At 34.9% G+C, this 16,757-nt stretch overlaps 2 protein-coding genes across 2 annotated transcripts; one reads left to right on the top strand and one right to left on the bottom strand.

Annotated features, from left to right (window-relative positions):
- The first annotated feature begins 18 nt into the window (after positions 1-18).
- On the top strand, positions 19-5,981 carry LOC146166580 (basigin-like). Its single transcript, XM_083390997.1, has 6 exons — positions 19-149; positions 368-589; positions 1,148-1,284; positions 1,731-1,871; positions 2,866-2,995; positions 4,264-5,981. The coding sequence occupies exons 1-6, from the start codon at positions 83-85 to the stop codon at positions 4,368-4,370; spliced, it is 804 nt and encodes a 267-aa protein (XP_083247123.1). The 5' UTR covers positions 19-82; the 3' UTR covers positions 4,371-5,981.
- On the bottom strand, positions 5,906-16,542 carry LOC146166579 (N-acetylglucosamine-6-phosphate deacetylase-like). Its single transcript, XM_083390996.1, has 9 exons — positions 16,418-16,542; positions 15,783-15,919; positions 15,578-15,717; positions 14,658-14,712; positions 14,219-14,425; positions 13,805-13,904; positions 12,961-13,094; positions 11,494-11,623; positions 5,906-8,529 (listed from the first exon to the last, which is right to left on the bottom strand). Exons 1-9 carry the CDS (start codon positions 16,498-16,500, stop codon positions 8,289-8,291), a joined length of 1,227 nt encoding a protein of 408 aa, XP_083247122.1. The 5' UTR covers positions 16,501-16,542; the 3' UTR covers positions 5,906-8,288.
- Between the last annotated feature and the right edge of the window lie 215 nt (positions 16,543-16,757).

Below are 16,757 nucleotides of genomic sequence, written 5' to 3'. Positions count from 1 at the left end.
GTTTCTCAAGTTATATTTTGTTTGACTTTTTAAGGAATTATTTGTAGGTTAGTTAAGTGTGTAATTTATAAAATTTGGCATAATGCTGGTTTTCGCATCTTTAACCCTGCTCTTGATTCTGCAAGTTTCAGCATCATTTGCAGAAACTAGTAAGTGCATATCTATAGTTAAACTGATTTTATTGAAAACATCTATTTAAAAATCATAATTTAAGTTAAAATTTGTTTTCTTTTTTTAAATTGTTATTTATATACCATTTTAAAATTTGTTTTGAAACTTAGATGCATTTTTATAGTCCTTATTCCAATTTTATATTAAACAATAAAAATTTTGGTATTTTACACTTACAAACATGTTTCCTTTTTAGTTTCAGTGGACATTACCTCGGCAACGGATCTAACAACTGTAGCTATCAATTGTTCTGGATCAGCTGACATTAACTATGTATGGAAGTATACAGCAACAGGCAGTAACCCTGCTCTTGTTCAAAACTCATCCTCAGATGTTCTCTCAATCAGTAATTCAGCCAAAACTGGGATGTATGTTTGCAGCCAGGGTGGAAATACCTTAGCAAACTACTCTGCACAAAGTATGTAAAAAAATGCCATTGTTTACTTTTGGAGATAGTATATTGCCCACAAAATTGATGTCCTGCCGAACATTCACAAGTCTTAGCAGACTAGTTCTAATATTTTTTAAATATATACTTGAGTAGTACTGTTTTAATTTATATATTTATATATCCTGTTAGATTTTATGCTATTATTTTGTTTTTGTCTATACACTAGAACACCTAATGTTGGTATCCATGGGGGTAAGGTGAAATATATTATAGCTCTCTGAAAATAAGTTGATTATTAGTAATTTATGCTTTTGGAAAATAGCCACTTAACAATCAGTATTTCTTTAAATCAAAAAAGTGTCAAGCTGAACAGTAGGAGGCCCTGTAGATGTTTTATGGCAGGTAATTTAAACATTCCATTGTAAAGTTATATAGGCAACTTCAATTTTACATACCTTGCAGTTGCTATTTCCCAATACAGGTTATATATATATATATACTAGAATAAAACTTTTAACTGACTTTGATCAAAATAGAAAAGTCTAAAGAATAGTTCAGTTTTACATTGAATTATTTTTCAAATAGACCTATTCAAGCCAGAAATCAAGCATCACGGAAATTCCATCACTTACACTGAAGGTGACCAGAACAAAACCCTGACGTGTGAATCCCATTCTTCACCTGTACCCACCTTCACTTGGTCAAGAGTGGAAGGAGCAGTGGTAAGAAAACCTATTTCTCCCATTTGTTTTATAGTGTCATTTATTACCACTCGTGTTATTAACCACTTATAATTCACAACTTGACTTAAATACTTCAATTTTTGTGACTGGACAGGCATTAAGGCACCCAACTTATGTCTGACTCAAGCTTTTAGTTATACCATTTGGTTAAAATGGTGTTTTTTTAAACCAATTTCTGCTTGAAAAACTGCTTTCTTGCCATATAATTGTTTGTTAAACACAGACAAAACGATTTTACCTATTTTATTTTGATGTAAAAAATACTGAGACATCCAAAGTAAATCTGTGTTTGACTTGACTTTGTTTGGAGTAATTTAAAATGTCTTGTTCACACAACACTGATACTATATCCCCAAGCTATTTCTTCTTTGAATACCAGTTCCACCCAGACTCTGGTCTTGATACCAATGGTTATTAATTTTCAGGATGAACTTTTGGCCACACATGGAAACTACTTGATTAAAAGTGATGGAGCTGGAAAATCAGATCTTCTTATCTTGAACCTTAAGATGAACAGCAGGGGAACATACAAGTGCTCTGTTAGCAGCGATGTCGGAACCAAGATGGTAAGCAGATTTAAAGAATAAGCAGTTTTAATTTAATTTTTTGCGACATAGTAAGAAACAGGCAACTCTTTATTTAAATATCTAAAAAATGAAAAAGTACTGTTTTATTCAATGAATCTTCTCTTTTTTTGTAAAAAGTTCAACATAGCATAACATTTTTATAATGCGTTAGTTTCGATCATTGTCTGTTTTGTTAAACCAATTTTTTTTTGTGGAATCTATTTAAATTAAAACATTTCACTTGGAATGTTTAATAAATTTTTAAGTATTTTTTTAATAAAAATTCAAGTATTGGAAAAGAGTATATGACCACACTAGTGTCCTGCAATATAGAACTTTCATAGATTGTGATCAGGGATTTTATTAAACATCTATTTGTGACATTGGATGAAACTTCTTGTCACATTGGCTTGGTCCATTCAAGCAGTTGTGCCTGGCTACTATAGTCCACATTCCCATGGGTGGAGGTTTGTGAGTCGTTGGTGCACAGTAATTAAATATAAAGGAATGCCTGGCCTCATTCCAGTAACTGAAAGTCAATTATAACTGTGGCAAAATTGAGATGAACCTTTTAGGCTGATTATAACATTTGTAAGCCTTGCATTTAATAATTTAAATTTGCACTTTGTATGAAGTATATATAAAGTATTTTTTTAAGATTTTGTAAGATAGGTAGATATATTTGTTGTTTTTATACAGCGAATGAACAAAAAAGATAAGTAATCCTAACATGACAATACTGCAATAACTGTGGTTTTAGTTTGTAGGGGACAAAAAAACAAACTGTAAGGTACAAATTCCCCCCCAAAAAAACCTTAATAAAATATTTTTTTTAGTTTTGCTTATTTAAACTACTAATCACAAAAACCAAAACATAATGTTGGACTGGCAATGATAGTATTTGTGTAGTACTGTGTATCTAGTGTTGTTGACTATTGTTTAAAGTCCTCTGGTGTGAAACACTAAACCAACAAGTGTCCATCTTTTCTTACAGACAACCTTACTGGTCCGTGTACACTCCAAGCTTGCCTTCCTTTGGCCACTTATAGGGATTGCCGTTGAAGCCATCGTCATCTTATGCATTATCCTCGTTGTCAGAAGACACTCCGCTGAAACGACTAAAGGTGTGTTTGTATAATGATTGCACGGATCAAGTAAACTTAATGGAATGTATCCGCCAGACAAAACTTATGCACTTAGTCCTAAATGAAAATTCTAAATAAACACACCAAGGGACTTAAAAGTCTTTAAAATAATGAGAATTGGGCAGCTATGAGCTAACCAATGTAAGAATATTTCATGAATCCTTATTTATTGCACAAACTTTATCTACTAGCCTTTGACAATATACAGGTATGGCCTTTTAACTCAAATTTGTAAGTGTATAATACTAGTAAAGTGCATTTTATGTTGATTAAAGAACTATTTTAATTTCATGTTGTGGTTCCAGTATCAGCTTAAATCACATCTCCAAAATTAAATTTTGTACAAAAGATCAAACTGAGATGGTTGTTGAATGGGACGTTTCTAATTATAGCTCCTGTCATCTGTGTGATAGGGATTCATTGTTTCCTTCGCCGTGCCTTTAAATTATTGATGCTGGTTAAACAATGTGATTGATGAGATACTGTAATAGGACAAACCTACACTGGCCAGATTTCGTGGAAATTTTAATGCAGTATTTCGTAATACCTGTTGATACCTGTATGATTGTGACTATGCGGTTGATGCAATTTTGCGTTTTCCTACCTATGTTATACACTAAGGCATGTTGAAACAAACATACATTTAGATTCAGTTAAGCTGATTTTTTGGAAACTATCACAAAGCTTTCAATATTTGAATGTTTGTCAAACAATATATAACTATTACTAATTCAGTCACTACAGCATTTAAAATTCTTTCTATCCAAACCCCTTTTAAAGATATATGTGAAATTGTTTTTTTTAATAATTCATTCACAAAAAGAAAATTTGAGCCTGTATGGGAAATATTGAAGATATTAATATAAAATATTGAAGACTTTTTATGGTCATTTATTTGTAATACGTTCTCCACACCAATTTTTATAGCGCTATATTGCCTACATTGTTTTATAAAACCTAAAAAAAAATCAGTAGTTGGTTTAAAATAAAAACTAAATATATTAAAATTACAAGAAATAAAATCTAATGTAGTATTTCCAATTTTTTTATAAAGTGTACTTGCTTATACACACAAATTTAAAATATAGTTATTATGTTGTTCTTTACCACTTTTAAGCGTTACTCTCTAAAAAAAGGGTGACGACAAAAGGGATCAAATCAGTAGCCAGACCGCCGTCCGATTCAAGTCCGGTCAATCATACCATAAAACGAACTCACCCAATTTCAACCTTCGTGTTATTTTTAAGCCGAAGCCGTAGCACCTTCAGCCGCCGCAGCAACAGCGCATTCTTCGACCGGCAACGACGAGCAAGCCAACTCGGACGTACGCAAGCGATCCAGCGTGAGAACATGAAAGATTAATTAGCCTCCCGGTCTGTCTTCAAGCCGCCACCCGCAACCACTCACACACTACCACACAAAAACTCACACAGGGGGCACAGACCCTTGCGAAACACAGCACTGTCCACCGATTGGGTCACCCATATAAATATATACCTGTCAGCTAGCTGAATTCGACGTTATTTTGTATTTTAACACATTTTTTTTCTGTATTGTAGCCGTTTGGGCTACCGCAAAACTGGACCGTATGAAAGTTGTGTGTGGAAACCTATAGTGGCAAATTTGCCGCCCTGAATGCGTTTGCGTGGAAGGTCTAAATATGTGTGTAAAGGTGTCTATTCTCTTACATGCCCTCAGTAAATTATTTACATCCTTTTTACCAGTCCGTCACTCGATACGTTTAGACATGTTGAACAGCTCTAGAGCGACAATTCAAGGCCACAGCGTGTAAGTGTAAGCCCGGGCGTTTTAGTGCCTGGCTTTCAAAGAATCAATACTGGCTTGACTTATTGAGCTGACACTGACCGCCATTGATTTTAGCCGGGACAGCTAAATTGGCGGCGGCGCAAAAGCTAATCAGACCGGCGGCGCACTAACAAACCGAATTAGGCATTAGTCTCTTATTCCGTCTCCTCTTTCCATTCTTCAAACCGCAGAGAAGCAAGTGTGTGTTCCGTTTAACAGCCGTTGTGCTGTTCGTACCTCTGCCTGACACTTTCAACTGTTTTAAATTTAGATTAACGGTGCGCGGTGGAAAATTGCGCTTTTTAAATTCACACGAAACGCAATAATATTTTGCGCTTTCCGGTGACAAAACCGGCAGTAAATGTGAAGGACGTTCAAAAAGCGAAAACGCACTGTAAAATTTACGCGTTTTCCGTGATATAACTTTAAACCTGATTCGCCATTTGGTCTAAAAAAACAAAAGCAGTGCATTGTTTTCGTTTTCGCTCTTTTTATGCACATGTAGTATTCAAATGTTTTTTGTGTTTTTACTACGCGGTCTTTTTCCAATGGTACTCGGGAGCTATGTTTTCAGTTGCTAGGCTCTCGATAAGTTGTTGAAAGTGCTTCACTAATTTAATGATATATAACCTGACGGTTGCAGTTAACTAATATATTCTTATTATTATTTTGTAATTCGTTAGTTTTATTGACTTCTATGTTTAGAGTTGTTATTCCTTGTTTTTTGTTTTTGAGCATGTGTTCTTTGTTGCATTTTTTTGCCGTTTACTGATTTTGAAGCTACACGTTAAAAAAACACCCTGGAATGTAATCTTATAAACAGGTTTCATAAAGCTAAAAACAACACCGTAAATCAAAAAACATCTTATTGAACTGCGATGTAAGTTCTCCATAAAATTTTATGAACCCAAATGGAAGTTGGCATTTAATATCCAGTAACTTTTTCTTCTAACATGAATTGTAGCTCTAATCGAAAATAAAACCCATTTCGAAGATTTGTTTGTTTTTAAGACGCTAAATGCCTGTGAAATTCTCTATTCACTGTGAATGGAACTGTTAAGGATTCAGCATAAACTCGGATTGTATATTTTTGAACGTTATATATTTCTACATGAAAAATTGCAGTTTGCGATTAAAATTAGAAGCGAAACGAGAATAATAAATATTGAAAATGCAAAGTAACACAAGGGAATAATTTTAACAGCAATATCACCGAAAAACACAACCATTGAGAAGCATTGAACATAAATCAATTGATGAACTGTTCTCACAATTTAGGACTTTGTTAAGAGATAAATTGAATTATCACAGTCATGTTTTGAGTAAACAGTTGTACACTGCCATTTGGAATTGGCATTGCAATACTGTGTAATCCACATCAATGGTCTGAACTGTAACTTCGTAATACACCTCGTACGTTTTAAATTTTTTAATCGACGAAATAGATTTTTAGTTTCGCAATTCAAAATGTTTTCCCCAAAGTTTGTCAACTTTCGTTCCAACGCGCCATTTTAATTACTTTTTACTTAAAATGCAACTCACAAACATTTTATTAATTAATTATAGAAGGTAAATAATAAAACATTGTTATCTTTAGGTTACTTAAAGTCCCGCTGTTTTATTTTGTAGAAATATATATTAATATGTTAATAAACGAGCAGTTAATACTTTTTCTTTTGTTATCCCAGAGCATAAAGTGTCACATATAATCGTTCAATGTGTAGTGTTAGCGCATGCTCGACAAAACGAACACACAGCAAATTTCAACATAAATTAAAATGAAAATGATACTGGTCTGTGTGCTGCGGTGTACAATTGAAACCCACAGATGCAATTCAATCACCAACTTGAAACCCAGGAGACAAACGATTAAGTTCGTCAAAAGAAATTTGATTAAATTTGCTCCCCTGGTAATTGACGCCTTGCACTTACACTCAACATTTGAATACAGTTATATGATTATATGGATAAGAGACATTGCGCTGTTTGTGACGTGTTCTAAATCTGGCGACGTTTAACGATAACTTATTTGGATTTTTCAGTTAAAATTCCGGTTTTCTTGAAACATTTGTTTTACTTTTTTAACAGATTGTCATAACAATATTTGTCAAAATCGCTGTGCATATTTGATATTCATGTTTGGCTAGGATTTCGAATATAAATGTAAAAAGGCGTTACTTGGCTCATGTCACAATAGTAGAATTCAAATTTCGCGAGAAACAGTGCGAAACGCGAGAAACAGTGCGAAAGACATTTAAATTGTTCGCGGGACAAACATTAAAACCGAAGAGGGAAGCAAAGTAACACCACACGTCAAATTTGTTCCCTTATAAAGTAGAGAAAACGTACAGAACAACAGCAAGCATATAGTTCCACTGTTAAGCGCTATTTGTATGTAAAGGCGAAATACACAACAACAGTAGAATGAAAACAAAATTACCTCTAAATTAAAGAATGATTGCATGGACAAATAGGAACTTATTAACTTCACTTAAAGCATGCGTCCAACTTTAAAAGCGTCAAAATTCCGCCAGTATTTAGCATATTATCAACATGAACAGAAAGTTTCATGTGGCAGTTACTAATTTTGCACTTGCGCAAGTAAATTGAATAGAAAATTAATCGCTTTTTCAGATGAGAGCGGGAGATTTATTTATTAGTGGGCAGAATGCATAATAATTCAGAAAAAGTAACAGGGCACCCGGTACCAGCCTAGTATCGGACGAGTACAAATATTGCCACTTGGGGTCAGCCATTGCTGCCAATTCGATAATGAAGTACATCGAAAATTCACAGCCGATGACCAAGTGCAGTAAAATCGTGGCATAATAATGCTACAAAGCGGCTAAGGAAAGCATGTGATACTGAATGTACACGGCTCATTATCAAAATCTAATGACATTATGCTATTTACCCGTCGTCGTGTATTAGAGGGGTGATTCTCAAGTCATGATATTGTTGTTTTGCAAGAACTGCGCCCCGAATAATAATTAATACGCGGACCCCCTGAACAGTTTATTTAATTCGCTTGGACGAGGGCTGACAGGAAATTTTTAGGAATGACGTCATAAAACAAGTAGACCTAATAAACCCGCTTTTTTCGGTCTAACAAATGTAAAGCTGAAATGAATATAAATTTACTTTAAGGAGAAGGCGCTTAAACGTTTAGTTCAATTTAACTATTTTCTTTAAAAAAAATTGATTTCATTTTGCAAGTTATTCAGCCAGATTTCAATTACGCTTTCATGGACCTCTTAAAACCAGTCCACAAACCCCAAGGGGTCCAACGGTCCCTGTTTAAGTACCCCTGTTCAGGCCAGCGGTTCGTAATTTCGAAATTAAATTAAACTATTTTCGTAAAAAAAAAAGATTCTACTCTTTAAGTTAAACATCAATATTTCAATAATGCCTTATTGGAACCCTAAAAGTAGTCTAGGAACCTCCAAAGGGGTCCATGGACCCCAGTTTAAGAGCTGACCAACTTCTTAGGGTCATATGCGCACTCTCCAGCCACGAAAGTAGCTTGGACAAAGAGTTCATCGTCGAGTAGAATAAAGTCGGCGTCGGTTCCACTGGCCAGGGTTCCCTTGCGCCCCTGGATGCCCAGGCAGGTGGCCGGGTGGAGGGATCCGGCCTCCAGGGCCGCCTCGACCGGACAGCCCGTAGCCTCATGGAAGTGACGAACGCAGTGGGGCATTGTGGCGATGCTGGAATAAAAAAAAAACAGTAAAAAAATTAGAAAAGATCGAAATAATTTGAAATTATTAGTTAGTTTAAAGAATTGTAACTTTATGTGCGCAGATTAACATTGTGGTGATGCTAGAGTGCTAAAAACATTATATAATTAAAAAAAACTAAGTGAAATTTTTTTTTATAAAAATTGAAAATTACTAGTTAGTTTGAAGAAATGGAACTTAACGTGCGCAGTTTGACATTGTTGCGATGCTAGAGTGCTACCATATATAGTAAAAATCGAAAAAAACAACAAATCTTTGTTAAGGAAAACGGGAAAAGTTAATAAGGAAAAGTAAATTCAAAAAACAAAATTGTTGATTTTAAGAATAGAAATTTCCATGTAAGCAATGGGGCATTGCGCCGATGTTAATGTACAAAAGAAACAAAACAAAACCGAGGTTACGTAAAAACCGAGGTTACCTATAAACATTGTTATAAGGATAAGAGTGTAGCTATGCTGGGTTATAACAATCATAAAAAATAAAAGCGGGGAGTTTACTGTTAAGCAAGGCTGCGAGTCTGAACCGACACTTGGGACTCGACGAAGTCAGCTTATAAAGTCATACTCGCAACTAGTATAGGACTACACCAACTTGAGTGTTACGCCTATCCGTAATAGCAAGCTCTGAAACGATTAAGGCCGCACACTCTAAATCAGGGTTTCTTAAAAGGGGTCCGTGAACTAGTTTTAGGGGGTCCGTGAAGGCCAAATTGAAATATTGGTGTATATTTAGGAACAGGAGCAATCAATTTTTCTAAGGAAATAGTTTAATTAAAAATAAAACGTTTTTGCACTGAATGTCTCTATTTCTATTCTCCTTTTCACATTTTGTGGACTGAAAACTGCAGATTTCTACAGTCTATTTTTATTACGACGTCAATTTATGACGTCATCCACGCGAAGCAAAAAAACAATTTAGGGGTCCGCGGTGAAAAAAGTTTAAGAACCCCTGCTCTAAACTGTAAAGGTAGAATGTTTTGCACGAGTTGTGTGTCATCCCCATTCGTCGATTTGTTATATCAATCCATTGAGTTTGGATGGGTGGAATTCAGAGCTATGCAATCAGAGCCGGACTCAACTTTTTTCTCTTGAAGTCAGGCCTAAACGCGTTAATTACATAATCAAACCCGGTTAGTCTAGAGCAGTGGTTCCCAAACTTTTTTGGCTCGCGGCACACTTTTAACAGAACAATAATAGAGCAGTTAGAGTAATTATAGAGTAATCGCCCTTAATACGCGACAAACGATATGTAAAGGTCTCAAAATTATTTATTTGTAATGAATAGTGCGTATTTAAGTGTTAAATGCTTGCGTGTGTGCCTATTCGTAATACAAATAGCCTACTCCCTTTTCCAAAATTAAAAAAAAGTTTTACGGCACCCTTGACAATCTTTCGAGGCACACAGTTTGGGAATCACTAGTCTAGAGTTTAAAACATCCATTTCTCTAAGTCTAACATATTCCGGTTAGCTTTTTTCAGGGTTGTTTGATTTTGGTAAAATAAAAAAACACTTAACTAAAGTTATCAAGCTGATTCTATTTTAATTTTACCATTTCTAGGTTTGCGTTAAAATTCGCACCTAATCCATTATTATCGTACAAACAGTCTACAATCGATTAAAGAGAGGCCCATTCTCCCGCGTGGCCGTCGGGCTTGATTTTCGCGTTGCTGAATTATCGAAAAGGCAGCAAACTGCAAATCAATACAAAGCGCAGAAAATTTAATTAGGTTAGAGTGCCCTGTCCCACAGGCATCAAGCAATTTTGCAGCCGCGATAACTAGTTTGTGTATGTATATTAAAGTGAAACGGTCCCGTATCGTTGCCCAATAGTAGGGTCACATAACTACGGCCCACCGGTTTAGGCCTTCCGGACAGCTAAATATTCCCTAAAACAATCGGTTATTAATAGTTTGTTAGCAGGAATAGACACATGCCATGCTGCAGGTTTATTTTGATGAAATGCTGAAATAAACGATTGTTTAACTGAAGTTTTATTAAATTTTATTTTTTCTTGGTTTTAGGGCAGTTTAGTAAATAAATTTCGACATGCGACCCGCGATGGTTAGGGCTCTTTATCCGTCCTTCTATAAAAAAGACTTGGTGACACCTGTTTTAGAACGCCAAGCAATGTTGGTTCAAACACACTAACGCGACGTTAATTCTTCAAATCCCCTGTTACAATTAAATAAAAATCATTCGAAACGACACACAAAAAAATGTAGGCTACTTTTGTACGACTTGGATATTTGATTTAAAAAACCCTATCTCTTTTAAATTCGCAGTGTTGAACGTCAATGGGACTAAAAAAATAATACGGAGATATTCAGGCCATGAAATTTAGTGAAGTTTTATTTTTGTATGAAGCAGGGTCTCGTCGTAAATTTTAACAGAAATTAAATATCGCTTAATTACTTTCAAAGGTACTGATTTTATCATTAAAAACCATGGCAATGATTTGCAGTTAAATAATTTGCGAAAAATAAATCAAGTCTCGTGTTATTTGTTTCATCTTGAAAATATCAAAAAAAAGATTACAAGAAAAAAATAAAAATCTTAATCAAAGAATTTGTAGTATGGTACAAAGCCGAATCGAAACTGGCGACGACAGAATTCAATACCGCACCAAAGAGAGGAAAAATCTTCAATCAAAACCCGGTTAACCCCGCAAGAAACGTTCGATTTTCGCTTGGTGCGACGACGGCGAAAAAAGTGCATGACTCTCGACTTGCACTTAAATTGTTTTGAAAATGACTTTTGAACTTAGGGTATTTTGTGAATGCATTAAATCAAATTGTTTGGCAGATGATTTGACTTGAAATTAGGCTATTTTGTATTCTACTGAACTTGGACTTTTTTTTAGGCTGTTTTGCAAATGACTTGACCTGGACTTCATCATTTCAAAAATGTCTTGTTTACAAACATTCCACAACAAACCTCCCGGCCAGCGTGTTGGTTCCGTCTAAGTAAGCTGCGTGTCCGTGGATGTCGATCATTTGTTGCCCGAGCTTCCTTCTGCCTTGCTCAAGCCCCATCGCCGAGATTGCGTCGGTGACAAGGATAAGACCTAAAGCGTAAAAACAAAAACAAAGGGATGGGTGGTAGGTATGTCATAACTTTGGATTTGCGTATTTGATTTTTTAAACTGAACAGGATAAGACCTGAAACAGCAAACAAGAACGAAGGCATAAGAACTAGGGAAGCCCGATATTTGGGATTTTATTCCGATACAGGTAGCTGATGCCTTGGATGAAAAGTATCGCGATCCTATACCAAATAACGCCATCGCTGTAGAAAAAAATTATCTAAATTAAAATCAAAACACGGAAATATAAGGATTTAAATGGTCAGTTAAAATGTTACGTTTTTTTAATTCGTTCTTTTCTAGGAAATATTCTTTTTACAATAGAAAAAGAGCGATAAGTTCTTTTTAAAGCTGAAGACATACAAATTTTACGTCATAACGGGTGTTAATACAATAACTGACGGTTATCTTTCGATGTAGTGCACAAATATGCAACTAAAATCTTAGTTTAAGTACATTCAAGAAATGGCATTTGTTTTACCAGTACGGCGAATCTGCAGCAGTTCGTTTTACCAGAACGCCCGCTACAGCTAACTTCCAAATTTCGTCCTATAGTTTGTCATACTCTTTTTGGAAATCTTTTAAGCGGCTGAAAACCACAAAACAATTAACTAAGCACTGTTGCACTTTTTGTACTTTTTTCCGTTACGGATAACTTTCAAACTTAACCCTATCGTTTGCTCCAACTCCGGGGTTCTTGAACCTGGGGTCCATGGACCCCTTGGGGGAACGTGAACTACTTTCCAGGGGTCCATGAAGGTATAATTCAAATATTAGTGTATATTTAACAAGCAATCATTTTTTTAAAGAAAATTGTATAATTAAAAATAAAACGTTTTTGCACTGAATGTATATTTAGACTCCAAGCAATTTTTTTGTATTGTGATACCAATTTATGACGTCAGCTCTCAAATTCCTTGCCTTCACTGGTCCACCCAAATCAAAAATATTTTTTAAGGGTCTGCGGTAAAAAAAGTTAAGAACCCCTGCTCTAATATTTTCTGGATATCTTCCAAGCCGCTGAAAATAACCACAGAACAACGAACAAAGCACTGCAAATAGCTTTTTCCTTTACAGTAACAGAAACAAAATCTTGGTTCAACTTTTTCAGCAATTTATTTGGATTTACAAATTAAACATCATTAAAAGTTATTATGTCATCAAAAAGCGATTTAAAGAAGCAACATTAGATTGTTAAAATTTACAATTGTCAGTTGTGACTTACTTAACTTAACTTTACGTTGCCTGATATCATATGAGCAATAATATGAATTATTTGAATATAAGCTATACTAAAAAATATTTTTGTAGTGTGTTACCTTTCGGGTGTGCTCTGTGGGCGATTCTAAGCGCTGCTGGGTTTGTGTGAATTCCATCGGAAATCATCCCGTAGTAAATGCACTGGTTTTCGGGAATCTTGTCACTGGTTAGAAGACCAACTATTCCGGGATCCCTGGAAATAACGTTCGTGATTAACGTGAAGCGCCGTGCGCGAAAACTAGAATCTAACACTTATGCTTTAATAGTGTGTCGTTTCAGGTGTAAAATATTTAATTTGGTTTGCTAAAAATCAGCCATTTATGTTTAGCCTTTGTTGTGTTAAGATGTCTGACAATATCATATCGGAGCCGATACACGATGCCAAGTGGTAGCATCAGTACTTGTCTGATACCAGGTTGGTATCGGTGCCAATTCGATTTCAGCGAAGGTATTTTATTCTAACGCATTACGCAGTGATTTTTGCCCTGAGAGGTACATTATCAAAAAACTACTACATCAACAGCGCTGGGTGTTAACTAAACTTTGACACTACGGAAATTTAGACTAAATAACCTTAAAAACATTACAGTTTTAACGTTTTAAGTTTATCTATTTTACTTACTTAATAATGATGTCATTAAGCAGGGGTCGGATGGCGAAACTATCGCTAACAATAACGTGTCAAGTAATTATAATCCCTACTTGCGTTTATGGTTAGAGAGACTTACTCAGTTTAAAAATTTTGGTTAAGCTTTATTAATCTTTAAGCCTTCGAGTCTTACGAAAGCAACTAACCGATTTATGCAAATTATGAAATTAGTATATAAAATGTTGTTCTTGATTTCAGTAAGTGCTTTCAAAACGATGCCAAATATTATACTTTTTAATATGAAGCATAATAACCTGTGATGGAATGGAAGCATGGCATTGAACAAGTGTGTGATAAGTTTTGCTCCATGATTGACAGCTTCTTCTGACTGGCGCAAGTTCGCCATCGAGTGGCCTGAAGTGAAAAATGATATTTAGCATTAAAATTGAATCAAAACCCAAAAGGCAGATTGTGCCTGTAAATTACTGCTCAAAGTACATAAATAGTAATTTTAAACAAATTTTAAAAACCTTAGCAAATAAACAAAAAAAAACAGATTTTAGATGATCATCATACACAATGCTGCAATTTTACCAAAACTTAGGTTGGTCAAAATTGTACAGGTTTTCAAACTAAGGGATTTAATTTTTTTTACTCAAATTGAGCCAAACGAGTAAAAATAAATTTGTAAAATCATGGAAATCCATCTGAAGCACAAACAAACCTACCAAGAGAAACCACAATTCCTCTCTTTGACAAAGTTTCAATTACTTCAAGGCTGTGATCGAGTTCAGGGGCTAACGTCACAATAGCAACGTTATCAAGGTTTCCATAGGTTTCCAAAAGACTGTTGAAGCCACTAAGTGCTTGGATATGTTTGGGTGGATGAGCTCCCCTCTTTTCTTCACTGATAAATGGTCCTTCCAAATGAAGACCTGCAAGAATTAGTTCAAAAGATTAAGCATTGATTGATATATAAACTGTGACTACCAGGCATAGTAATATAAATAAAAAAAACAGCTCCTTTAGTAATTGTAACTTTTTACCAACGCTTCGCCATCCTATGCAAGTCACCTTTGTCAGAGTGAATGACACCGAACTCTTGCACAATACTTGGAAAATATATTGCGGAATGATATCATTTAAAATATATTGCAATTTACTTGCCTAAAATTCCAGCTCCTTCCTTTGAACCAGGTTGAATTCTAATTTTTGGGAGAACCTAGAGAAAAATTTAAAGTCAAGAATTAATATTTCCTTATACATAGAGTTTGCTTTGCATTTATGTACTGTTCAATTATTGTAAATTATTTGATGTATTAAGTATGTTTAGTATTCTGGTTCACACAGCTAAAACAAATATTTAAATTAGTGCATGTGCAAACATTGCATGGTTATAAATAATAGCAAAAAAATGAAACCTAATAATTTTAAGTTTGGATATTGTAGCTCTTCTGCTTTGTAAACTGTATACCAAAGGTATACAAAGGGTATAGAATAAGTCAGTATTAGGGCATGCAACCATAGGCGCCGAACTTTCAAAATTGCAGGGCGTTATTTTCTAGATAGTGTAAAGTGGCCTATTAATTAGATAAAAAATGTGAGGCCTTAGATAACAGCTGTTATCACTGAGGCAACCATTTTGCCTTTTAAAACTTCATTTTCGCACCTTAAGGATAAAAATTTCTGTCGAAATGGGCAAATCGTATCAATAATAATAAAAATGGGAATTCCATGGCCTCATTCAGGTGAAATAAGACTGTGGTACAGTAATTATTTTTCACTATTATTGATAACTTGGTCGAATTAAGAGAAATTTAGGGTGTCTAAAAACGCTCTGCACACCCACGTTCGGCGCCTATGCATTCAACAGAATACTTTTTATTTATTCTGAACTATGCTGTAGTTTAGCTGTCAGAAATGCATGTTTATGAACCATCACGCCAAATCCTTTTTTAGGTTTTATGCATTTTTATTACATACAAAGCTGTTACTAAGTTGTTGAGGTTTATGACGGACAAAAATTGGTTGAGATGCACTGCTCTTGATAAACACTGTTTAAAATAAATTTACAAATACCACTTTACCTGCTTGTAAACTGATTGAGGGGATGTTACAATGGTGGGGCAATAGGAGGTAACACCATATTGCAAAAGGCCCTTGGATACCTTTTTAACTCCTTCTTCGATTTCAGTTAAATTAGATGAAAAATCAAACTCAAAAGCCCCTTAACAAAATAAAGTTGTTACTATAGGTTACATGTTCCAAAAAAAGTATTATTGTCATAATTACCGTTGAGTTGCAAGTCAATATAACCAGGTGCAATAATAAGGTTATGACAGTCTATTCTCTCATCAGGCAATTTCATCTCATCGAAGAAAATGTCCCCAGGGTTCTGAATTGTTCCATCCCTAACCCACAAATCCTCCCTGGTAAAAGCAATGATGGAAATTATAACAATAAAGAGAATGGAAAGTTCCGAGGACTTTAATGAAAGGCAATTATTTAGATGAATGGAAGTGTAGATGAATATTTGGTATGTTTCTTATAGAACGTTGTTGTCACACAATGCCTAGTGAGCCACATGGGGATAAATGGCATAAAAATACAAACTTGGGAAACTCTAAGAACAATAATAAAAATGTGTTTTAATACCATCTGAAGCTAAAAGATTGTTTGGGACTACCCATAATTATATCACCCTAAACCAAAACTTCTGAAGTCATTGAAGTGTTGTAGGAGTTTTAAAACATAGGACAAAAACGATACTTATTTTGTCAGTAGCCTATCAGTTAGTGTGTTGACAAAACGGTTTAATATAAAAGTTTTAAACCAAAAACCAAAAGTTAAAAGGTTTAAAACTGTAAGTGTATCATACAATTATAATAATGAAAAATCAGTTGACGTGGTCGCTGTATTGTAAATACCTTATAATTTTGTGGTTTAACAAGATTCTGCAATTGTGGAACTGCGTGAGCCAGCCTTGGCCGTTCTTCTGAGGTGTGGTCATGTTATGAAGACTTGATTTGCAGATCAATATTGTCGTTTTGCAGTTTACAAATGAAACGAGCGTATTTTGCAGAAACCTGTCAATCAACAATCTTTTCACGCTTCAATGACCCTTATTACGCTTGGTTGCCAAACGCCAACGAATGGGGGAATTTTCAATGCGATATAAATTTAGACGTGAAAAAAAGTACGATCTAGGAACGTCTGAAACCCGGTATTTCGGACAAAAAGCACCGAGATCCGATAACAAAGACGCCA

Source organism: Ascidiella aspersa, chromosome 1, assembly GCF_963924565.1.
Source record: "Ascidiella aspersa chromosome 1, kaAscAspe10.2, whole genome shotgun sequence".
In the NCBI taxonomy this organism is placed as follows: domain Eukaryota; kingdom Metazoa; phylum Chordata; class Ascidiacea; order Phlebobranchia; family Ascidiidae; genus Ascidiella; species Ascidiella aspersa.
The sequence above is the reverse complement of the archived record's forward strand: the minus strand, read 5'-3'. Positions and strand labels throughout refer to the sequence as shown.

Bases quoted from the DNA above. Each gene is read 5' to 3' on its own strand.
- LOC146166579 (XM_083390996.1), bottom strand. From the start codon at position 16,500: ATGACCACACCTCAGAAGAACGGCCAAGGCTGGCTCACGCAGTTCCAC. The intron at 15,718-15,782 runs GTAATTATGACA...TATTTTGTTAAG, and splicing joins TATTGACTTGCAACTCAACG to GGGCTTTTGAGTTTGATTTT. The intron at 13,095-13,804 runs GTTATTATGCTT...CGTTATTTCCAG, and splicing joins ATGCTTCCATTCCATCACAG to GGATCCCGGAATAGTTGGTC.
- LOC146166580 (XM_083390997.1), top strand. From the start codon at position 83: ATGCTGGTTTTCGCATCTTTAACCCTGCTCTTGATTCTGCAAGTTTCA. The intron at 590-1,147 runs GTATGTAAAAAA...TTTTTCAAATAG, and splicing joins AGCAAACTACTCTGCACAAA to ACCTATTCAAGCCAGAAATC. The intron at 1,872-2,865 runs GTAAGCAGATTT...CTTTTCTTACAG, and splicing joins GCGATGTCGGAACCAAGATG to ACAACCTTACTGGTCCGTGT.